This window comes from Melanerpes formicivorus, unplaced genomic scaffold, assembly GCF_026170545.1.
Source record: "Melanerpes formicivorus ecotype bairdi unplaced genomic scaffold, bMelFor1.0.p_v2 SCAF_12, whole genome shotgun sequence".
In the NCBI taxonomy this organism is placed as follows: domain Eukaryota; kingdom Metazoa; phylum Chordata; class Aves; order Piciformes; family Picidae; genus Melanerpes; species Melanerpes formicivorus.
The window spans coordinates 5,021,069-5,046,851 of record NW_027142364.1 but is presented as its reverse complement, the minus strand read 5'-3'; the positions used below and the strand labels follow the sequence as shown (position 1 = coordinate 5,046,851).

Below are 25,783 nucleotides of genomic sequence, written 5' to 3'. Positions count from 1 at the left end.
GTGGTGGAGTCACTATCACTGGAGGTGTTTAAGAGGAGACTGGATGGGGTGCTTGGTGCCATGCTTTAGTTGATTAGATGGTGTTGGGTGATAGGTGGGACTCGATGATCTCAAAGGTCTGGTCTGGTCTATTCTATTCTATTCTATTCTAAATATAAACTCTTAATCTGATGCTCCCAACAGTCTCTTCTCAACTTGCATGTAGCTTGTGTTTGAAATGTCCTTGGGATACCTTGAGTATGTATTTTCCAATATCAACACTGAAAGTACAGGCAAAGCACAAATCAGCTCAAGTAATCCTACCACCTCCAAGATAAAAATAGGATTTTGCCTTTGCTAGCTCACTGAGTGTAGATGTTATATGGTATCTATCAAGATATTAGCAGATGTTCTCACAACCCACATAACAATCAGTCACAGATTTTTAATTAATGTACATTTGCTGCCTCAAGTAATTGCATCTTAGAACGTCTGTTAGGCTGTTAAAGTACAACTGCCTTCATTAGACCTCTGCAAAAAAAAATAAAATACAAATATTCCTTTCCACTTATTTTCTTATTCTTGCAATTATTATCTTTGAAGATTCTATGCAAAGCTAGTCTGTTTCTTTTAAAGTACAAAACATGTCCCTTACTCAACTGTCTTCTGGGATGTATATATGGGGCTATTCAGTCTGGAGATGAGAAGGCTCTGAGGAGACCTAATTGTGGCCTTCCAGTATCTTAAGGGGGCCTACCAGAAAGCTGATGAAGGACTTTTTAGGACGTCAGGTAATGATAGGACTAGGGGGAATGGAACAAAAATAGAAATGGGTAGACGTAGATTGGCTGTTAGGAAGTTCTTCACCATGAGAGTGGTGAGACACTGGAACAGGTTGCCCAGGGAACTGTTAGAAGCCCCATCCCTGGAGGTTTTTAAGGCCAGGCTGGATGGGGCTCTGAGCAACCTGATCTAGCATGAGGGGTCCCTGCTCATGGCAGGGGGGTTGGAATTAGATGATCCTTCAGGTCCCTTCCAACCCTAACAATTCTGTGTAGCATTGTATCCAGGCTTCATGCTTTAATATAATGCCTTGGATATAATATAACAACGCCTTTAGCTATTGTATAACAGCATTATGTATTTTTAAATTTACACTTGGTTTAATTTTATGTTTCTAAATGGAACACATAATGATATAGAGTATGCTATATGTAAGCCTCAGGCATATCTATATATCAACTAGGAAATCTGCATATTATTAATTGGCTGATGAATATTTTACTTTCATTTATGAAAAAGAGCAGTGTTTAACTACTTGGTTAGCATGCCTTTAAGTAAATCAATACTCAGAATGAACTTATTTATCTTCCTGATTAGAAAAACAGTCACAAACTAGGAGTGATAAAAGGAATGATCATAAAGAATGTGCCCCAGTGTATAAAGTTATTTCACAAACTATAAATATTAAATAAGTTATTAAAAACCCTAGCAATAAAATTTCCTTATAAATTACCAGTACTAATTTCCACTACTATATGTCCCTAGAAATCCCCAGAATTAAAAATTTGGCTAGTTTCCTTCTTATTTTTCATGACTGAAATTTCAGCAACTAGAATTTCTTCCACCAGAGCCTATTAATGAACTGTGCTATACAAAATATATCATAAGCACATCTTTCATGTTGAACACAGAGTCTGTCTGGACCATCTGCATGTAACACAGCAAAGCACCATTTTCCTTTATAACTCAAGAACAGCAAAACTGCAGGAAATCTAAAAAAAAACCCCTCAACAGCTGAAAAAGTCAACCTTCACACATTGGCCTTTTCCCTCAGTCATTTCTTTTTTGCTGCTTTCCACTCAGCACATCAGTAAAACAGTTTTTGGCTCCTCCTGTGACCTATTAAATAGCCCATTCACCAAAATGAAATCGTAGAAAGAGCTACATGGAGGAGGTCCAAGGTTGAAGTTCTTGATGAGAACAAGGATGGCAGTTGCATTAGTTTGGCAGTCACAAAGTACTACAAAGTCTTTCATTCACCATCAGTTGAAAAAACAAACGACAACGACAAAGAACCCCAAACACACAACAAAACCAAACTAAACAACCCCTTTCAATAACACCAGTATACAATTTGTTCAGAACATCAATCCAAAATTATGCCCTTGCCTTGTCATAAAAAATGGAGTGAAGAACATAAAATCTGAAAAATATGCCCAACTTGCTGTCATGAAGATTTGTTATGCAGTGATTAGGAAAGAAGGACCCTAATACTAAAAGAAGGTCACATAAGGGGTGGGTAAGAAAGATGAGGTAGCTGCACTATTGCTCCCTGTCAGTCTCCTCCTCAACTAGGTCGTGGACAGGAGCCACAGTAAGGTCATTTCTGCCCTTCTCTTGACAGTTTCTTGGGGAATGTGAGAAAAGACCAAAAGAAAATATCTTTTGAATTGGTTTATGATAGAAACAAATATATATTGCTCTAATGGACCCACTGAAAAGATTTAGCATCACTTGCAGCTTCTGGAACCCCACTGGAGGTGTTCAAGAGGGGACTGGATGTGGCACTTGGTGCCATGGTCTAGTAGTCATGAGGTCTTGGATGACAGGTTGGAGTTGATGATCTTTGAGGTCTTTTTCCTACCTTATTGATTCTATGATTCTACGAAGTGACTTCTAAGTGACAAAACACAGAATACTATAGGTGGAAAGTAAAAGAAATATAGTTAAACTCATGATCAATCAATTTCTGTTACATCACACGCTTCTCTTGAGACTGAACTTTCAGTAAAGCATAAAGAAATTAACCCTGGTTTAGAAACATAAAAAAGGGAAAAAACCCACAAAACTCAACTACAAGCTCAAGCACAATACAATGCCCTTTCATATAGGCTTATGAAGAGAATGAGCCATTTGTGTAACATTCCATGAAGATACTGAGTTTAGAAGGCAGCTCTGACAGTAAAAACTTTCTGTGACACAACTCCAACTCTTGGCATCCTGCAAGATAATCTTTAATTGTTAGAAAATAATACTTTGAAGTCTGCCTCAGAAACACTTAAATATTAACTTCAGCTCACAGTCACTGATGTGATATTCCAGGCCTACCATCTAAAATCTTCCCTGGATTTGAATATAAGCATTTGTGTAACAACTTGAGAGTACCCTTATCACTTAATAACCCTTCTTTCAGAAGCCGTATCAACAAGTTGGTGATGGATAAACAAACACATTGTAAAACAGGGCACTAAGTTAAGAGGTTCTTACTGATTTCTAGAAAAGAGGATAAGCACAACCTATTACAAGGAATTGATTATTTCACCCAGGTGGAGAAAGAATTTTTATGGCTGACATCAAAATGAGGGCAGAAAGCCTTAAGAGAAAGCATCAAAGACATTTGTTTCCCAATAATAAACCCAAGTTTGTGTATTCTTTAGTCTCAGCATCTTTTAAAACACTTAATGTTTTCTGAAGATCTAAGGAATTTTGAGAGGGAACAAAATAGCTGTAGTTTTTCAGAAGACACTGTTAACTAATGATCAATCTTCATGGATTAATCTATTCACTTAGTTGGACTTTCAAGAACAAAAATGTCAATGAAGTTATTTTTAGTTCTCTGTTGCACACAGCATTAATCTAGGGGGGGTGGTCAATATTTTTAGAAAAAAAATAAAGTTTTATTCTTTGAAATGCTTTGCTTCTGAAACACCCTTTTGAGAAAGACATTTTGAATGACTGATCACCTAGCAACAGGAAGGCAGCCGAGGTACACACTCAAGATGAGAGATCAGGTGACAATACAAAGTCTGAGAAATTCTCTCAAGTCATTTTCTCAATTACACTCATAGTTCTGAGTGATGGATGCAGTTTTCTCCAAACACGCTCACATTTGAGACAGATGAAAAAAGAATGCATGAACCCTTCTCAGATGGCACAGGTAACTTTGTAGAAGGTAGATCTAAACTGTACTCATGATGATCTGGTGCTAAAAGGGGAATACTTGGAACAATATAGAATCATTTTTGGTTGGAAGAGATCTTTAGGATCCTCAAATAAAACTGTTAACCTAGTACTGCCAGATCACCTCTAAACCACGTCCCTCAGCATCATATTCTACATGTCTTTTAAATACCTCCAGAGATGCTGATTCTACCACGTCCCTGTGTAGCCTGTTCCAGGGCTTGACAACCCTTTTGGCTTTGGTTTAATTGGTTTATTTGCTTTCAGAAGCAGCAGACAAAGTATACATTACAAGAGAAGTGTTCAGAGAACATAACTGAGTTTTTATTTACATAATGTTTTGTCTATGACATTTTCATCATGTATTTCCATTATTTAACATCACTGAAATTCTGGTATCTTGCTTATTCAATGATTAATTTCTATAGCCATATGCTTTCTAAGTCTATGTGCAGCATGTGTTGTTGAACCTCATTCATAACACATACATTTACTTGTAAGTACAAGAGTTCTATTCAGACAGTAGTAAAAGTCAAAGCCATATATTATCACACTTGTATTACTGACAATAATTAGTATTATTATCACTTCACATCTTCCTTCTTTCTCTACATTTTGTAAAGCAATAAACATCATGTATCATCCACCAGCATTTAAATCCCAGATGGTTTTAGACAGGCAATTGATGTACATGGATTTGAAGAAACAAGTTATACAGTTTTGTCCCAAAATAATTATTATTGCACTAGTTTCCAAGATGAAGGTGTATGATTTGTAATCAAATTCACTGAAATGTTCCCACAGTAGCACTCCAAAGACTTAGGTCAACACTAGAACATACAAAAGGAAGTGCTGCTTCCTCTTTAAGGAGAAGACACACATTTGTCTTTGTGTTTGGGTTGGGTTTTAAGTTTCCTTTTGGAGGTTTTCTGGGTTTCCTTTTTTTCCCTTTTGGGATGTAGTTATGGCATAGCAATGTTACAGATGTCCTTTTTTCCTAGTACCTATAAACATCATGTATCACACCTTGACCAAAAGATACCAACTACTTAAATTTCAGAAAAAAATAAATCTGCTTGGGTGATATTTCAGGAACACAGACTCCTGAAGCACTGGTTCTTATTACACTATTAATCTTGAGGCCAAGTGCAAAAGCTTCTCTTTTTCTAAGACCCTTAAAGGGGGAAGACTAGTGTTTAGCATGCAGCTGGTACCCTCAGGATTGCAGGAAACTCCCCAGTCTTCTATAGCCCTCTGATTATTTATTCATTTCTGGTCATACAGGATGGAAGTGATGAGGTTGAGTACAGAAATGCAAAAGCAATTCAAAAGGATTCCAAGACACTGGGGTGACGGGTTGAAGGACCGGGAGCATAGGCAGTGTTTTCTTCAATACCTTCATTGGCAGCAAAGACTGCACTGAACACTGAAAGGAGCAGGAAAGCGCAGCTGAGGAACATGTGGCTTAGGGGCTGGTGCCACAGGGGGAATTTTGGTGTCTCTGATCATGGGAACATTTATGCAGCAACAACAGAGTTCAGCTGTGTCAAAAGGGGAGAAGGATTCTCACTTGTGAGTTGGCAAGGCTCACTGACAGGGCTTTAAAGTAGGCTCAAAGGAGGAAGGAGATAAAACCAAGCTCAATAGCGATGAGCCTAGGAGTGGCATGCCAATGTCAGTGGAGAAATTGATAGCCCAGCTCAAGTGCATCAATTCCAAAGCATACAGCATGGGCAACAAAGAGAAGGAACTATAAACCATTGTGCAGCAGGACAGCAATGGCATAGCAGCCATCACAGAAAAGCAGTGGAACGACTGTCATGACTGTAGTACTGCCATGAATGGCTATAAGCTGTTCAAAAGGGATAGGCAGGGAAGGAGCAGGTAAGACAGCCGGGGTTGTTTAGTCTGGAGAATAGAAGGCTAAGGGGAGAACTTCTTACTGTCTGCAACTGCCTGAAAAAAGGTTGCAGTGGGGCTGCTGTTGGTCTCTTCTCCCAAGTAACTATTTATATGAGTAGGAAATGGGCTTGTGTCAGTAGAGGTATAGATTGGACATTAGGGAATACCTCTTTACTGAAAGTGGTAAGGCATCGGAACAGACTACCCAGTGAGGTGGTGGAGTCACCATCCCTGGAGGTGTTAAAAAAGTGTGTAGATGTGGTGCTTCAAGATATACTTTAGTTGTCGTGGTAGATGAATTAGAGTTGGAGTTGATGATCTTCAAGGTCTTTTCCAACCTTTATGATTCTGTATTTCTATGAATTAATCTGGTCTGTTCATATGCAGACTGAAGCCTGAATATTTTGGGGATAGGTTATTATATCCATTTTTGTTTTGTAATCAGTGGTAAAGCATTACCAGAGTTTTAAATAGATGCTTTCCTGAATGTGCAATTCTATATGAAGAAATCACATCTACATAGAGAAACTCATCACCAGGAACTCATCACCACAAGACGTTGTAGAAACAAGCATAAATAGGCTCAGTACTGGAACACAATTATATTCACGGAATACTCAAGATGATGACAAAATCAGCCCAGGCACATTCTCCACTTCAGGAAGTCAAAATATCAACGATTTTCATTTTGGGGAAAAGGAATACTGAAGAAAAAAAGAATAATTTCATTGTAGTAGTTTTGTAACTCATACTCTTCCCCTTAGCACAGGCCATGACATGTAAGGATTTCAGGCTGACAGAGGACATTTGTTATGTTTTGTTTTCATAGTGAAAGATAGAGAGAGTTTTTGGTCAGTAAGAACTTCTTGACAGAAGGCTAAGCAGCTGATCATTCTGGATGAGCGACTGTCTGTGCACTTGACCATGACAGTTTAGGGTAACAATATTTCAACAATAACAGGACTATGTGATGTCCATGACCTTATCAGAGTTTCACCTGAATAAACATCAGACATGGCTGTTTCTGCTAAAGGGGAGTTACTCCTGAAAAACATACTAAATAACACACTTAAGTATGTTCTTCATATGAAATGAAGCGAGTTTGAATGTGCTTAAAGATAAAACTGTGTTTCTGTATTCTTGTGGAGCAAGAGCAGAATGGTGGAAACTTCACTCTTATCAAGCTTATCTCTTTACTGAGAAATCCAGTTGGCACATTAACAATCAAAGTAATTTTGACATTAAAATATAGGTTTTCCTGAAATTAAGTAATGTACTTGAAATTTTATTTCATTTGCTTGCTGAACAAATAAAAGGGAGAGCCGAGACACTTAAGCTACCCCTCCACTGTTACTATTGCTATCGCCAAAGCACTGAAAAATTCTTCATTTCTGGTAGTGCCACCTTAAAAATCAGGCCTTAAGCCTGTTTTATTGCTCTGAACTTGCATTTTTCAGGCTTGCATTTGAAAGGCTTTCGTTTTCTTCTTTCCTTTCTTGGTCCATGGACATTACCTTACTGTGGAGACAACTTACATTGCCAGGCACAGCAAGAGCCCATAAAGCCTGCCTAAGTTTCAACATTTCTCTGATACTGGAAAAAGCAGATCCAACATGTCACACACTTATGCACTGCTAGAAGGGAACTCAAAATTAAGATGGTCTAACTTGGTTATGGAGAGGCAATAATTTCTACAGCAGCCAGATACACAGGACTAATTAATCTTTAATCTGTCAGAAAGATTCATTAAACCTGGAATCCAAGAATGGCCTGAACTAGCAGATTTGGACTTGTCTCTTTCTTTTCTTACGTTCTATAACATGATAAACAGGAATGGGACATGCTCAAGCGGTTAAGTGGATTAAATGCTATCATATTTCCTCTGAGATCACAGCAGGAGGCCTGACTGAAATGAGTTGTCAGGTCAGTTCCCCGATGGCCATTTTATATCATAAAACCATCACATATAACTGAATACTGATATAAAAGGCAATATAGTCAATTCCCACTCTAGGGAAAACCAAGATTCACTTAGAAGTGAAAAATGCTTCCCTCTTATTGAAAAAGTGGTCTCTCTAGGTCACCACAAGATCACTTCAGAGGCTGTGTGGTAAGAGTTCTTATGATGCCTGCATAATAACTTACAGTGGGAAAGCATAACTAAGGGGTTCTACTGTCAGTGGAGGCACTCCTCCAACACCCACCAAATGCAAACACTCTGTCCTCTAACTAAAATGTTACCTGTATCTGGACATAACTGTGCATTACACTGACACACCTCAGCCAAGGCACATACAACCATTATTAGCAATTAAAAGGCTCTCATTGGTGACAGTATGAGGCTGTCAGTTTAGTTGGCTAGTTGTAATTTTTGATCTGATGAAGAGCCTAGTTTTTACAGAAATTTGAAATGTAAAAGTAATGTGAATTTTGGAACTATTAATGAAAATTGTACTAATTATTCTATTGCATCCTAAATAAATTTAGGAAGGTAGCCCTCACCAATTCTAACTTAAGGTTCCAGTGACCGAGTGATTTTTGTTTTCTCTCTGAACAAACATCAAGAAGTTAAAAAATCTTTTTATATACACAAAGCCCTTGACTGATAATTTGTATCAAGAGCAGTGTTTTGACAATATTTTAAAATAATAGTAATAACGCAAGGAAAAAAATATCAATCACTGTGAACAATCACAACTCCAACTTCAAATACAGAAAATTGTTCTCAGAAATGTGCTTGCAATAAATTCAACATGAGACCAACAAAAGGAAAAAAAAATCCAAACAACCCACAACAAAAATAAAACCAAAACACCAAACCCAAACACCCAACCCAGAAAAACATGAGAACATAGTATTAAAGCATATGAATTAAAGCAAGCTGGCATTTACATAGAGGTAGGCCTAGAGAAAACAAGGTAATTTAACTTTGTTGTACATGTTGCTGACTGTGAATTAGACCTAAAGACAAAATTATAATGTCTGAGTTATCATATTGAAATGCTCAATCTTTTCCTGTTGAATGAAAATATGTTCACTGTGGAAGAATTGCCTTCAAGTACAAAAGGTTAGGTTAGTGTTTTGGCAATCAAAACTAAATATTCCAAGTGGTTGTTACTGTCCTTGCAAAGAGGGTGCCAATTATATCTGCAATAATGGACTTTGTGGTTTTCTTTTCAAATTCATGCACAGGCATCAAGAGCCCCAAGTGGCTAAAAATGAAATGTTGGGTGATGTGCTCTAAGCTTCTCCAGCGTTATGTAAAGAATGAGAAACAATGTAATGCTAAAAGACATCCCCCACCTTCCGTCCATGCCACCACCTAAAAAAGAAAAGTAAAATCAGACCCCAAAACAGCTGAACAAAAATACCCAACACCCTTGCAAAATCCTGAAGACAAGCAGCTATATATTTTATCCAGAAATGTTCCACAAAATCCAGTTACAGAAGCTCTGAAAAGAGTGAATCAGCTCTAGGGAAAACAATGAAAAACTTCTACATAGGCTATAGAATGTAAAGTATAAAAATCTAGTTCCACTTATGCCAGCGAAAAGGTTGGCAATCAACATTCAGCAAGACCACATTTCTACTCAAAGCTCTGATCACAATGCTAACTACACGTGTATTTGAAAGGGCAGAATTCAGATTTCCATACATAAATCACAAGTGCTGACTTTGCGAGCCAGTTCTCATAGATGAGTCTCTAAAGCCAAGCAAAGAAAATGTAAACCAAACCAAGATCTGGACCTGGCTATAGGTCCTAAACTGCAGGACCAGCTTCAAAGCTATTTCTGTTCAGAAAACCCACTGGGTTGCTGAACCATATTTTTCTTAACTGTGTTAACTTAGCTGAATTTTAAAGGCCAAGTGACAAAAATAAGCCATAATGCATGAAAATCATTCCTCGGTTAAGTAATCTATGACACTCTGTTTTATCAAATAAAATGTAAATTCTAGGAACAGAACTATTTATTTCTGTAATATCTTCAGGTTCTACATAAATACTTTGCTCAACAACAGATAGAATGAAAGGAAATTACCTCAAGTTACACCAAGGGAAGTTTGTATTGAATATTAGGAAAAAATTCTTTACAGAAGGAGCAGTCAGGCATTGGAAAAGGCAGCCCAGGATGGCTGTGGAGTCCCCATCCCTAGAGGTGTTCAAAAAAACTGTAGACATGGCACTTTGGGAACGTGGCTTGGTGGCATTAGGTAGAAGGTTGGACTCAAGGGTCTTAGCGGTCTTTTCCAACAAAAACAATTGTATGATTCTGTGACTTCTGATTCCTTTCAAATTAGTTCACAGACTGTGAAACAAGAAGAAAAGAAAAATAGACTGGAAAGAGCATAAAAATCCCAGAGAATCGTCACTAACTCTGCTTAATAAAATAAGACAGAAGATGTCATACAATACAAACTCACTGTAGAATGAGGAAAGTATTTATCAAACACTTTTTCCTCTGGTTGCTATTCCAGAAAATTTACAATAAGCAGCATGTACAGTACTGCTCTGTAATTACCCTTTGTAGGTTTGTTTAGGTGGGCAGTTCTGAAGAACAATGGCATTGGTTGCATTGTTTCACCTAGTCCCGATGCTGATACTTTCAGAGAATCAAAAGGCAGACAGACCTGTCCTGGCTGGATGAGATTTTACATATTCACCCCTCATCTCTACTCTGAGCTCTTTCCCACTTTCTAAGCTGTCGTTGAAATCAAACAGTATGTGCTGGGAACACATGAGATGAAAACAGACCCATGCAATTTGTCTGTCAGCAGCTCTTTTGCAAAGTCCAAGCTCAATTAAGCTGGCCTCAGTTAGGAGCTTGGGCAGAAAACAAATCTCTCCAATACCCTGTGTAAGTAGGAGAGAAGTGCCAAGACCACTTGCAGAAGTATGGCTGGTGCATTTGCAGAAAGAGCAAGGCTAAAAGATTTAGATTTTATGACAAAAAGACAATGTGGACAAGGCCTCCCTATTGTCCTGCTCATGAGTAGCTAATCAGCTGTACAGATTTAGGGCTCTGAGGCACCAAGTGAGGCAACAAATTTCTTTGCTCAGCTCTGCTTCTCAGCAACTGCCTCATAGCAAAGCTATTGCAAGTGACTTTGCAGCATTTATCAGGACATAGCACTCAGACAGTGAATTGGATGATTGCATTTACTACTCACTTCTTAAAGCTTGATAAAATAGAAAATTATGCTTGGGTTTCACACCTCTAAAATCTGACAAGAGCTTCAGAATACCCCAGGATGAATCTTTTATGAGTTAGTCATCCTCCATCTTTGAATGGAAGCCACTTACTGTCTCACTCAATAGAAGCCTATTGTACTAAAAGGAGAGGACCTGCTGTAAAATGGCCAGCCCTTGGCCTCAGGAAGTAGCAATTCATAATGGGAGCTTGTCTAATTTTTCAAAGGATGCATTTAATGCACATAGTGCATGTGCAATTAAACACCCAATTGAGTATATGAATATTTAGAATTATTTTCCCAAGAGAAAACTAAGTGTTCAGTGTTATTGAAGATAATAAGACCGTGTAACCTGGTCAAGTAGCAGAGAATTCAGTGCTTGATTCAGCAGTAGGACCTCAGGAACTTCTGTATCAACCCAGAAGAGAAAGAGATAATAGGAACTACATCTGGGAATACAAATATGTGTGCAAAATGGCAACGACTTCTCAAAACACTCAGGGAAAATTCTGTGGCATCAGAAATGCAGAATAATCAACACCTAATTCTGCTCATTTTCACTCTGGTAACGGAACATTTCTTCTTCCATTCAAACAAATCCAGGAATTTGTAATTGAAAAGGAAATGAGTTATAACCAAAAGACCTTTTACTGATGCACTGATGCAACCAAAATGTTAATTATATGAGAATATTGACAAGTTGTCCTACAATTATGCTTCCTTCCAGACATTGATTGCTTTTCTCTTACTCCACCCCTTCCATATTATTCTAACTGCTTACAAGAGCTAATTACTTTCTCCCATCTATATTGTATAAACAAGGAATCCTCACTCTACTCTTATTTACTGCAGTGCAGTGAATAAAAGGATAAAAATGCAATTTTTTTTTCAACTGTTTCATATTCAGATGAACAGGTATGGATTAGAAGAGCACTAGCCCTGTTTCACTTTTAGGCAGTACATGGCACAGGAAATCATCCTTCAAGTGATGGATTAAGTATGAAGTAAACTGACATATTCAGTTTCAGTTATTTTGGATAGTAAAAGCCTTCTAAGAACTGAACAACAGATATCATCATGATTTGGTTATAACCAGCAATACAAAACCACTTGTGCCAGGTATTTTTTTGTGTTTGTTTCCTCATTGTTTTGTTGTTATTCTCAACAGCTACAGATTTCTGAAGTCAGGATCTTTATCAATTTTCTTTCCCATAGTACCTTATACAGAGGGTAGATAATATACCACAACCAGTACTTTAATTTTCTTAAAGCTATGTGTTAAAATAAGTTTACCAATACAGTTTAAGACATGACTGCAGGAAGAAGAACTACGTGATAAATCTGTGCAGAGACTCCTCTCAGCATTCTGGAGGTGGATTTCTTAGTCTCCCCAACCTAGAGTGGATTTATGACATTGAGGCAAGGTGTCTCCAGGCTCCTCTAATTAGCTATTATGGCTTATACCTTTCTGTTCAAAGGGACAAGAAAGTACTGTTATCAGTCAAAGTAGTAGGAATATAACTGAGAACTATGTCTATCAATCTCTCAAATTTGATACAGTTTGAGATGAAGGAAGACCCATGGTTTTTCCTCAAACCAAACATAAATTCTCACAGTAATCACTAAGAGCAAAACAGCTTATGCAACATTCCATGAACCATGAAATCAGGAAGAGGTAAATAGATGACAAAAGAACCATTCAAAACACAGGATTGATGGTAGTGTGAAAACCTCAATTACATAAACAGCCTTTTGGTACAGACCGTTGTCCAGTAAGTGCTTTGGATGCCTTAGTATTGATTTTTTTTTACATAGAAAGTAGAAAAAAAGAAAAGGGAACCTTCTTCAGAATGGATTATATCCAACAGATTAAAGAAGTTGTTTGCAAAGGGAGAAGGTTAAGAACAGAAGTATAGTAAATATAATCATTGGGTTAAAAAAAAATAAATAAAACGATAAAGAATAGCCATAAAAGTAGCTGCTTTGAAGCAGGTAATCTCCTATGAGCTCAGAGACAAAGGCTAAGGAAAAAGAATCACAAAACAACTAGTAGCTCCTTGAAGACAGAATAAGAACTTGCATCTTTTGCAGGAATACAATTTGGCTAAATAGCACATTCTACTTCAACAAGTCTGATTGTTATCAGTCAGCCTGAACTCAGCTTGGATTATTCAAGAGGAACTCTGAGGACTCTGGGAATCAAGACAGTATTTCTGAAAGAGAAAAAACGTGAGAAACAAGAGGCTATTGAAGCAAAGTTATTAGAGGATCCCTTCAGAGCCACATTCCAGATCTAGTTTTATATGCTTTTATAGCCTTTATCCATGCTACCTGTACCTATTGTGTGAATTTTGAAGAAGGACTTTGAGAGGTGAAATTATATCATAAAAAATTCCTATAGCACTCCCATGGGAAATGGGTATACAAAGACTCTAGGTACCTTGGAGAAAATTCCATCCTGAAAAAAAATCCCAAAACACCTCAAACCCCAGTTTCCATAATAATGAAACATATAGAAAGTGTTGGAGTCCTTTAAAAATAATTTTACAGGAATCATAGAATTGTTAGGGTTGGAAGGGACCACAAGGATCATCTAGTCCCAACCCCCCTGCCGTGGGCAGGGACACCTCACACTACAGCAGGTTGCTCAGAGCCACATCCAGCCTGAGCAACCTGATGTAGTTCAATATAGTTTATATATCTAGCTATATATGTGCACACTGCATGCACACACACACACATATATATACACACACACACACTTATACATGAATCTATATTAGGAAGGTGGAAGGGATGGAAGAAGAGAGTCCTAGTTAAATGGAGATTTGAAATGCAATCTCCAGTTGCACGTGCTAGCAATAAGAAGTACCAGAGGGAGAGAAATAAACAATGTAGACAGTAGGCAAGTAAAATGACTTTTTTCACAAGGAAAGTTATTTAAAACTAACAGTTATTAAATAGAAGCCTTTTAGCAAATTGCCTTTGTTCTGGGAATCTTTAATATTTTTCCATTTAGTGAATCTTCATCTCTAAGTGCCTGCCAATAACCTCTGCATGAAAATGCAAGCATCCACATTTCTAAACTTTGTGACAGTTAAAAAGCAATTTCATGCATATTTATGAAGACAGTAAATTATTAAAATAAATATAGATATTTACACATTAGAACAACATCTCTGTTTAATGGATGTGGAAAAAATGTTAATATATGAACATTTAAAAGATGAAGTGGTTTGGCCTTCAGGGCTTTTGTTACTCTATTAAAAGTTAATTTAGGACAGAAATGATGGCTTTTTCTTGAATCTCAACCCCAAAAGATTAAACCACGTTCAAGACTTTTCCAAAAAAAGGAATCTGGAAATGATATTTCTAGAGTCTGAATATTGAAATGAATGTGCAAAGTTCTCCCCTGAACAAAAGCGGCCTCTGACTTCTTTCCTGTGCTCACAGTGGTGACATACTCTGACAAATGCAGGGCAGTGGAGCTAGGTGCGACTTACGTGGTTTCATTCATCTTTCTGCCACCACATACTTTTGTACTGCTGGAATATGTCTATAAATACAGCAGAGGCAACTCAAGGTATTTTTTCTCCAGGTGTTGCACACCACAGAAGTGATTTGCTTAATTACTTGTAATACATTTCATCATCTTTCTCCGCATTTATAGATCCTCCTGATTCAAGGGAAGTCTTGATTCCTAAGGGAGTGTGCTCTGACCTCCTGTCTGTAACTGGCTGCTGAAGTTCACCAGTGATCCCAATGTCCTGAGTTCCATTAAAACACCAATTTTGCCTCTAGCTAGGACACCAGGAGGCAGTCACTTTCAATCTCACCGCATAAGGAAGCGAGTATTCTATCTTTGTTTATGGTAGTTAATTCCCAAAGTTGTACTTCACTTCTGTTCTACATTTATCTCCTTTTGGCATACTCCACGAGAAGTTTTTCTTCCTTGATCCAACCCTCTGTTTATTCAGAAACAATCCAGCTCTTACAAGAAGTGTCTCAGGCTAGCCACAATGTGCCTTTAGGAGTAGGCATAGTAGTTTCAGTTTTTTCCTTCTCTCAGTGATTCAGCACTATGAATTATTCTGGCTAAAGAGAGAGCATCGTGGCTATGCCAAGTTAATTCACCACAGGAGTACCCCCAGTATGATTCGCTGCTCAGTCCGCTGGCTTAGCTGCTACAGGAAATTGTCACTCCAGGTGTTTGGAGTAGTAAATTGCTAAACCTTTCAGTTACATTTGAAAATTATTCTGCCTTTGCCATGCTATAACTTGCTCCAGCCCTTCAAGCATTTCTATCATTCTTTTCCCCCTCTTTTAATATTAATTTTATAATAGACTAGAGTCTTGTTCCCTTACTGTTCTTAATAATCCTGTGTGAATGGTAAAACCTCTTTCTAAACCTCCACTCCACTCTGATTTATACATAGGTTAATACATAACCACTTTTTACCCTTTTTAGCACATGTAAGCTCTACTTGTTCCCCTCCAGAGTCAATGTACTTTTTGACACTTTGTCCTGATATAAAGGCAGGGTCCATGTTCTTTCTTTTTTTTTATGTATAGCTTATCATGTCAGTGTAGTAACATATTCTTCATTTGAAAAGGTCTGGCTTAAGGGATGGAGATAGAATAGAATAGAATTAACCAGGTTGGAAGAGACCTTTGATATCGAGTCCAACCTATCACCCAACACTATCTAATCAACTATACCATGGCACCAAGGACCTCATCCAGTCTATTCCTAAATACCTCCAGTGATGGTGACTGCACTATCTCCCTGGGCAGCCCATTCCAATGGCCAATCACTCTATCTACGAAGAACTTCTTCCTAACATCCAACCTAAACTTTCCCTGGCACAGCTTAAGACTGTGTCTTCTTGTTCTGGTGCTGGCTGCCTGGAAGAAGACACCAACCCCACCTGGCTACAACTTCCCTTCAGGTAGTTGCAGACAGCAATAAGGTCTCCCCTGAGCCTCCTCTTCTCCAGGCTAAGCAACCCCAGCTCCCTCAGCTGCTCCTTGTAGGGTTTGTGCTCCAAACCCCTCCCCAGCTTTGTTGCCCTTCTCTGGACACCTTCCAGCAAGTCAACATCTTTCCTAAACTGAGGAGCCCAGAACTGGACACAGTAGTCAAGGTGTGGCCTAACCCGTGCTGAGTATAGAGGCAGAATGACCTCCCTGCTCCTGCTGGCCACACTGTTCCTAATACAGGCCAGGATGCCATTGGCCTTCTTGGCTACCTGGCCACACTGCTGGCTCATGTTCAGCCTACTATCAAACAGGACCCCCAGGTCCCTTTCTGCCTGGCTGCTCTCCAGCCACTCTGACCCCAGCCTGTAGCACTGCATGGGGTTGTTGTGGCCAATGTGTAGAACCTGGCATGCAGATGCGTGAAATCTCATGTCATTGGACTCTGCCCATCTGTGCAGCCTGTGCCTGTGTAGCTCTGCAAGTACTACAGAAAATGTGCCTACATCAAAACAGCTGCTGCCATTCTAACTCTGATCATAGAACAGCTTGAGTTTGAAGGAACCTCAAAGATCACACAGTTCCAGCACCCCTGCCATGGGCAGGGGACCTTCTCCCTAGACCAGGGATCAGATATTACATTTGTTCCAGTGGAAGAGCAAGTCAACACCCCAAATGAAATCTGAAAAATCACATTCAATAACAAAATAACTTAAGGTCAGATTTCTACAAATCTTGTTCACACAACACAGCTTGAATTTATGAACCTTACCAAATTTAATCAGAATTACTCCTATTAAGGATTCAACTGCATGTTCTAACAGCACATTAACTTCAGGCTTTTATGAACGCTCCAAATTCCCTCTATATTCCCAATTCCCTCTGTATTCCAATTACGAGGTACTCCAAGGTACTAAACCCTGTCTGTTCTTTTCATTATGTCTGAGGATATGAGAGATGGGCCCAGTCTGAAAGAAGATGCTCGAAATTATGTTCAGCCTTGATCCTCCCACAAATTTTGTACCCTATCCAAGCTCCATAAAATACCAAACAAACCTCTACAGCAAAAATAGGCAGCAATAAAATTACTTTTCCAAATACTCAACTTCCCATCACTTGGGATATTTCTATAAATGATCCCCTTGCACACCAAGCTGTTTTCTACCAGGACATATTTCTTTCTGTTTATGTGCTGCAAAGACTAAAGAAATGTTGATCAGTTTTCACAGTGAGTTTTGTGCCAGCAGCAGTTTATTATTGTTTTCAGGCTTTTTCCAATGGACTCAATAGAAATGGAAAGATTGAAAAGGCAAATTAAAAAGAAGAAAAAGGAGGGAGAAGGGGACGAATAGGAAAAGCACATGAAAACCAGCAGTTGATGATGGCAGTAAAGGAGAGAGGCAGGCAAGAAGCATACCCATGCAAGGGAATAGGAAATGTGGTAAAACAGAGATGTGATTAGAAACTCTTATGAAAATGAAACTTTGGTGAACAATCTCTAAAATAAGACCCAAATCCAGGGTGAGATAGTTCTATAATACAAAGTAATAACAATGGGAAATTAAAGAACATTACAACGTGAAAAATACAAGTCAAATATGGAAATTAAAACAAAAATAATTTAAACATATATATATGACAGCCCTTTTATGAGCCAGCATTCTGTTTTAATGTGATGTAAAACCAAGCACGTGGAAGACAGAGATAAGGAAAATATAAGCAGAGCGAAGTATCTGCTGAAACAGAAATGTGAGACTTACTAAGTACAGAAACATAAACATTAGGGGGGGTGAAAAGATAAAAGGGTGGATGCAGTAGTGAGATACTGAGCCCATTTAAATCAGCAGCACTTGCTGTTTAAGGCACTCTTGCTCTTCCACGTCTCATATTCCTTGTGAAAGACTAATCTGTTTATGATACCTTTCTATGTATTTCCTCACACTTTTAATAGCTTACACTTATTTCACAGCCAAAGAGACATGATTTATATTTGGAGGGGGGGTAAAAAAGATTGTTTATAACCTCAAAATAAAGAGTAAACTTCCATCCTACATGAGCAGAACACAGGAAGCAGGTTTGGGGAGTTGCATCTTTAGCTCAGATGCCAAGCACTAAGTCAAACACCTGATCATACCACACTTTGGTTCCTATTGTGTAACACACTCCGAATGTGCAAAATGGATTAATTTGGAACAGCAGATGAGCTCCAGAAGTGTCACTCAGCCACCAGTCAGAATCTACTTTCTTGTGCCCAGCCGACGGTCAACCCAAACTCAAAGCTTCCGAGATGTGCCCTGTCCTCAGCACAGAAAATTGTTTTTTCCCCTACTTCTTCAGGCTGCACTACTGGCTGATTTAGACACAGTGAATGCTTGCAGGAACACAAATTAAACCAGTAAAAAGTCCATCTCCTAGACACTTCAGATAGTGTCATTATAGCAAACTTTGCATCTTTATCAAATGCCTACTTTATAAGCCCCAATTGCTATTTCATTGCTTTTGTCAGTTAGCGCTGAAGTGCAGTGTAAGATCTATTGGTGGAAATGATGCACAACAGCCGAGTTCCAACAATGACAACTGACCTTTCATGGACATAATTAGATTGCATCTAAATAATTCAAATAAACAGCTAAAGCTACTCTGTTGAAAATGGCATTTTTACTGAGACAAATATTATTGCTATAGGAAAAGAAAACACATTAAGTGGTGGGTTTTTTTTTCCTGAACCTGTGTTTTAGTCCCGAATGTGCTTTCTGTGGCTGACAGAGCAGATCTTGGCTCTCTTAATTATAAGATCTGGAGTTACTGTTCTTTTATAATTGCTTTTGTGAATTGGGAATGAATTGTTCAAATATTTATTGGGCTAGTGTATTTTCTGAAAGGCAAAATGGCATTTTTGTTTATAAAATATTTGCAATAGAAGGTGGGTAGTTGACATTTAGAGTTTAACTGTGGATTATATGTTGAGTCTATTACGTCTAATTTATAAACAGACTTGTGAGCTCCATCTCTGTGCTTTCTGCCAGTGCTGCAGTTGCAGGAGAAAGAGCAGGCACAGACATACCCTTGCGCACACTTCTCCACATATAGCTGCAACCAAAGAAGAAAGGAAGAGTGGAAGAAAAACATCATTCTCATTTCCAACTTCTGGTACCCCATCCACAGACCAGTATATCCTAATGACTTTACAGAAGTGTCTGACCATTAATGGCAGGAAGGATCAGAGCATCCCAACAGGCAGAAAGTCAAGAAAGGGAGCCAAAAGAGCCACATGGCTAAACAGGGAACTGCTGGGCAAACTCAAGTGGAAGAAGAGTCTACAGATCATGGAAAGAGGGGCTGGCCACTCAGGAGGAAGAGAACACTGTTGTGAGAGGATGTAGGGAGGCTATTAGGAAAGCTAAGGCCTCCTTGGAATTAATCCTTGGAAGAGGCCAAGGACAACACAAAGGTGTTCAATATGGTATTACCAAGGGGAAGTCATGTTTAACCAACCTGACTTTTATGAAGACATAACCAGGTGGATAGATGATGGTAGCGCAGTGGATGTGGCTTATCTTGGTCTCAGGAAAGCATCTGACTCTGACTCCCACAGCATCCTAACAGCTAACTGAGTAAATGTGGTCTGGATGATTGGGTAGTGAGATTCATTGAAGTCCCTTCCAACCCCTAACAGTCTGTGATTCGCTGAGTGTCATAGGTTACATTTTTAGCACACAAATCCAACTGTTCCTGAGCTCAGTTACCCTTGGTTTTCCTCCTCATGCTTTATTATTTCTTGTAGGGATTACTTTATTTGCCAAAAGGATTACAGTACACCTAGAGAAAATATGGTATACTACTGAGGCACGGCAAGAGATGCAGCAAAATAAATAACTGTAACACATAAAAGGCACTGCAGATCAAAGTAGCTACTATTAAGGAAGAACCTGAAACCAGTAAATCCTGACTTATTGGGATAGAAATATAAAGGCCTTGTTTTGGTATGTTAGTACAGACAAAAAAAACTAAACAAATAATTCAGCTACAGTGCAACAAGCATTTGACTAACCTTATAAAGCAAAGGTGATTGTCCTAGCTTCAAAAGTGCAATTTTTTTGGTCACATTCGTAATGGCTTGAATACGGATCAAGTCTTCCATGGTCCCATACTGTACATCCACAAGTTCCGCCTGCAGAGAAGACAAAGTTCAGGCTATACATATAACCATGCATCATTGAGGGTGCTCCTTCCACAAAAAACTAAGTTACTTGCTCAAGTGCAAGCATCTGAGCAGAGTTTTCCAATTACCTTACCCCCACTTCCTAATCAATACCTGTAATAATGAAGAGATTGAGAATTCAATCTAGCAGATACAAGCAGATACATTTCTATCTTTGCAGTTTTCACCCACGCTTCATCAGCTGTGATAAAAACCCTTTTGTTGTGATTTGTTGGTTGGTTGGTTGTTTTTCAGTAATTATAATAAGTGGTGCTGATTGTCACAAGAATTTCCCCTTGGGGGAATGCAAATTCCCTTAAGGGAATACATTTTAAACCAAATAAGGGAAACTAACTCAGCTCTTAATTTTCTTCACAGGAATCAGAGTCTTGTAAAGCATGTTTAGAAAGGAGTGAATGATTACACTAGTCATGTATGGAAACATACAGATAATGGATACTCTACCAATAGGTAGTTTTATTATGCAGTCTCATGATTCCTCAGCAGACCAACATTACCTATTGCAGTGTTTTCTTACAATCCATCAGTTATCCAAATGTTATCCTCAGCTAACCATTTAGATAAGACTACATCACTCTGACATGTAAATGGTTCTATTAATACATATTTTTAAATCATTTAGAGTCATGTCTCAATAAACTAAAACTTGTTGAGAGCATGCAGGTCTTCAGCTCTGCAAGAATACATAATAAAGGTCTAAGTTATTATTAAATGTCAAGCACTGGCAGCAATGGAAAGATACTTCAAGACATGTTTTCAAAGATTTTTTGTGTGTGTGTATATAATATGTGTGTATATATATATATATGTGTATATATATATATATATAAAATTTTTACCAAAGACATTTTGTCACATATACATAGCCATAAATTCCAGGGAAGACCAAGCATGAGGATAATCACCTTGCTCATTATTGTTATTTAAAACATTACGAAGCTCTCAGGACTGCATCAAGGACATTCTGCAACAATCTCTAAATCCCTACACAACTTTCACACAAAGCACAAATGCTAGATGACACAAGAAAATTACAGGAGAGTTAAAAAATTAAAGTAAGAGAAGCAGTAGAAGCTGGGGAAGTTTCTCTTTCAGCTTAGTTTTGGAAACTTAAGTATGGATCCATTGGAAAGGAAGCAGTTCTGATTTGGGGCATCTCTCCACAAACTGTTTAAATTCCAACAACAGCTGTTCTGGATGTCTAGGATGTGTGAAATTTTACTAGATTCTTGAGCCTGGGTGTTTTAGGGAAGCATTTACTCTTCTGCAACTCCACCCAAATATTTTGAGTTTGTGTAATTACAGTATCACAGTATCACAGTATCACTTAGGTTGGAAAGGACCTCGAGGATCATCGAGTCCAACCTGACACCACAGACCCCATGACTAGACCATGGCACCAAGTGCCACGTCCAATCTCCCCTTGAACGCCTCCAGGGTCGATGACTCAACCACCTCCCTGGGCAACCCATTCCAATGCCGAATGACTCGCTCGGTGAAGAACTTCCTCCTCACCTCGAGTCTGAACCTCCCCTGGCGCAGCTTGAGACCGTGTCCCCTTGTTCTGGTGCTGGTTGCCTGGGAGAAGAGGCCAACTCCCTCCTGGCTACAACCACCCTTCAGGTAGTTGTAGAGGGCAATGAGGTCACCCCTGAGCCTCCTCTTCTCCAGGCTAAACAATCCCAGCTCCCTCAGCCTCTCCTCATAGGGCTTGTGTTCAAGGCCTCTCACCAGCCTTGTTGCCCTTCTCTGGACACGCTCAAGTGTCTCAATGTCCTTCTTAAACTGAGGAGCCCAGAACTGGACATTCATACAAAACAATTTGCCTTCTAAATTTTCAAGTTAACAAGCTCCTAAGTCTGTAACATGTCAGCACTGCTATAAACCCCAAGTATTTAGAAGAGTCAGCCAAAGTTATAAAGCACTTCTGTAAAAGGCAAACAGTAGATTTAGCACCAAATATTGAAATGTGGGAAGAGAAAATTTTGCATATCATACAGTTTCTTCCAAAATATATGTGGGTTTAAATATATAAAGAACATAAAAACTATTTCACAAGAAACTTCAAATGGCAACTACAGGCTGAAATCCAATATATGTTTTTTTCCCTGTCATATTTGAAAAGTTTGATAAAATCAAGTGCAGAAGTTTTTATACTAGTGAAAGCTATTTTATGTTTTACCTAATCTGATACCTCTGTTATAAAGAGCTCCCATCAAAGAAGGGAAGGACACTTCCTTAAAATGCACACAAATTTTACATCATTCCTTAGATCTCAGCTTTGTTTTAATTTGCACCTACAGACATGTCAATAGATACACTTTAGTGCAATAATTATTTGTCTCAAAAGTCTTACGGCTTGAGAGGTTAGATTCCAGCTCATTTCTGGGAAGACCTCTAATCTAATTCCTTTGGACCCAATGCCTTTCCCACTTATCCTCAAGCAAATCGAAAAACAGAGCTTTCATCATTTGTACCAGAGACACTACACTGAATTTTCCTGAGGCAAAATCAATACACAGAGACATAACATAATGAAGTATCAAACCATTTTCTTCAACAGTATGCCTGTGTGAAAATGAGATCCCATCCCTGCCCATCTACATTCACGAGCTTCTTCTCTTCGCATTAGTTGCTAGCTGCTTCTCCAGGGTGCTATCCACCACTCTGTAAACAACAAAACTACATGTTTGCACAATTATTAATGCATTTAGCAACTGCCCTTCGATGTTCTTAGTTAATTTATGGATGTAAACTGCATCTTCAAGAGCTGCTCATGAGTCTTTTGCAGGCAACATGAGATCCAAAAAGAGCAGGCTGGAGAAAAGAGCCTTACAAAGCACAGTTCATTTTTCAATTATGTGAAAAACAGAATTCAAGTCCCTGATGCCCTAAACACTCTGCAAACCCTGCCCTTTGCTCCAAATGTTAAACATGAGCCCTAATGCCAGAGCTATGAAATACACTTCTACATGCAGAGTACATGCAAGCTTTATAAATCATTACATAATAAAAAGAAACTGGGTATAACACAACAAAGTGTTTCACGTGCTTTCATTACACATCTTGCACATGAAGGCTAGGTTAAAACTCAGTATATTAGAATCATTGGATCAACCAGGTTGGAAGAGACCTCCAGGATCATCCAGTCCAATCTATCACTTATTAGAACCAACCTAACAGCCTATTAGAAGTCTTTCCATTGCACTTGTCTGAAAGTATCACAGAATGGTTTGGGTTGGAAGGGACCATGAAACATCATCCAGTCCCATCCCCCTGAAGTGAGCAGGGACATCCTCCACTGGATCAGGTTGCCCAGAGCCTTGTTGAGCCTGTCCTTAAATATGTCCAAGGATAGGGCCTCAACTACCTCCCTGGACGACCAGTTCTAGCATTCCACTACCCTCAAGGTAAAGAATTTCCTCCTAATATTCAGCCTAAATCTACTCTTCTCTAATTTCAAACCATTCCCCCTCATCCTATCACTACAAGCCTTTGTAAACAGTCCCATTCCAGCCATCTCGTGGGCCCACTTCAGGTACTAGAAGGCTGATATTAGGTCTCCCCAGAGATCTAACTCTCTTCTTACTGTGCAACTTTAGGTGTACACTTAATATTTCACTGTGCTTTGAAGTGGTTCTCTTCTCATGAGTAAAACTAGAAATGGTTCCTCCCGTCCCGAAATGAAGTCAAGAACCCACTAGAAGAGTTTAGAATAAAGTCATAACATTTTGGCAGTACAATCCAGAAACTAATAGATAAATATTAAATTCTAACAACAGTTTTAAAAGTCATTACCACCCCTTCTTTTCTTGTACACTTCGATATTTTACTAAAATTTGTAACAAAAAGCAAAATGTTTTTGCTTTACTTAACTGGAACATCTCATTAAGTAAAGTACAGCAGCACAGTCAGTTTTGGTTTTATATAAATACAAAGATACTCAACTAACTGGACCCTTTACTTCTAGCATAAAATAAAGGAAAAGTATTGAAAAATATGTAACTTTAAAATAATGTTAAAGAATCCTGTTGTATCCAAGGAGTGTGGCCCTCTCAATAATCCACTGAGAAATTAACAGTATTTCTATGCTGCCTGAAGTCTTGTTTTAGTCAGAAAAATTCCTAGCACCTCCAAAAAAGGATTAATTTTTCTACTTTCTTGTTTTTAGAAATGCTCACAACATAAACACAATCTGCATTTTACACATTCCAGAGTTATAAAAGCAAAATATCCCACCCTGAACCAGCCATATTTGATAAACTGCTTTCCTTTTGGATAGGATAACTCTGTTGAAAAACAAAAGAGAACTCCTACTTTTATCAGGTGCTAAAAAGGAGCACTCGTGTACTTGGTTTAGATATGCAACGGTAAATCCTCTTACCCTAAATCTGGGGAACAGCTAAGAATGAGTTGTTTTATCCATTTGAATTAGGTACTTACTCTTTGAATTGTTTCATGCTATGTTGTTTGAAAGATATGAGTATTTAGGAACAAATTGTGATGTGCACTATGGAGTTCAGTAGCATTCCCCCATGCATGAAATGAAGTAGGGGTAGGTAATTAAACAAACATTTTTAGACAAAGTAGTTATTTTGTGTTAGACTTTATTAATAGTTTGTAAGTACTAGGATGAGGCTTAATGAGTTGTAAGCATTTTAACTTGAGATGCTAAAATCCCCCCCAAAACTGAAAAGACAAGCACTCTGAAAATGCCACAATCAAGACAGATGAAGGTCTTTTCCCAATTTCCTCTATGCATCTGTAAAATTAAAGAGGAAAACTGTAGTTCACCTGGTCATGGACCACATGAAAAAATAAATTAAAAAGTTATACAGGTCTTGGAAAGAAAAAAGTATGATTAACTATATGAAGCAGATGGGGTCTTGACAATGCTGGATAATATTTTAAATCTTTGTTTTCTTTGCAAATGCTGAGTCAGTCAAAAGGATTAAGTTAAATAGGTGAAAAATAACAATGGGAATACATTTGTCATATTATATTGTTATCGTGTGGTTCACTTATGAGATGAAAGGACTAAAACTACTGTCCCTGGAGGTGTTCAAGAGGGGATTGGATGTGGCACTTGGTGCCATGGTCTAGTCATGAGATCTGTGGTGACAGGTTGGACTCGATGATCTTTGAGGTCTCTTCCAACCTTGGCGATACTGTGATAATACATCTGCATCCAATACACTGGCTAAGAGGCAGATTGAGGCTGATTTTCCAGGGGCATACAAGACAGGAAGATGATTAAGAGAAATAACCTACAGGAAAGAAAACTTCAATGCCAGTACACTCAAAGGGATGCTCCTCACAACCACCAAAATGAAGATGGGAGTCAGTGCAGCTGGGGAGATAGCTCTTAAATGTATCTGCTCTAGCTGGCAAAGCTGGGAGTAGCAAGATACAAAAGCACTACCATATGCAACAGTTTTATTGTTATTTCTTAAAAGAATACCACCAAGGTGAGTACTGAACAATCTCTGAGAAATCTTATCTGAAATGTGTAAACTTATGCAGAAAGTACCCCAAAAGTAGCATGCAAAA

The 25,783-nt window shown here is 38.5% G+C and overlaps 1 protein-coding gene across 5 annotated transcripts in view; it reads right to left on the bottom strand.

Annotated features, from left to right (window-relative positions):
• The window catches only part of NAALADL2 (N-acetylated alpha-linked acidic dipeptidase like 2), a 519,424-nt gene that overhangs the window by 198,183 nt on the left and 295,458 nt on the right, over nucleotides 1–25,783 (bottom strand). For all 5 annotated transcript variants that reach the window (XM_068145027.1, XM_068145026.1, XM_068145030.1 and 2 more), the window contains one exon: nucleotides 20,063–20,182. In XM_068145027.1, coding sequence (XP_068001128.1) covers nucleotides 20,063–20,182 — 120 coding nt within the window. The remainder of the gene's footprint in view (nucleotides 1–20,062; nucleotides 20,183–25,783) is intronic.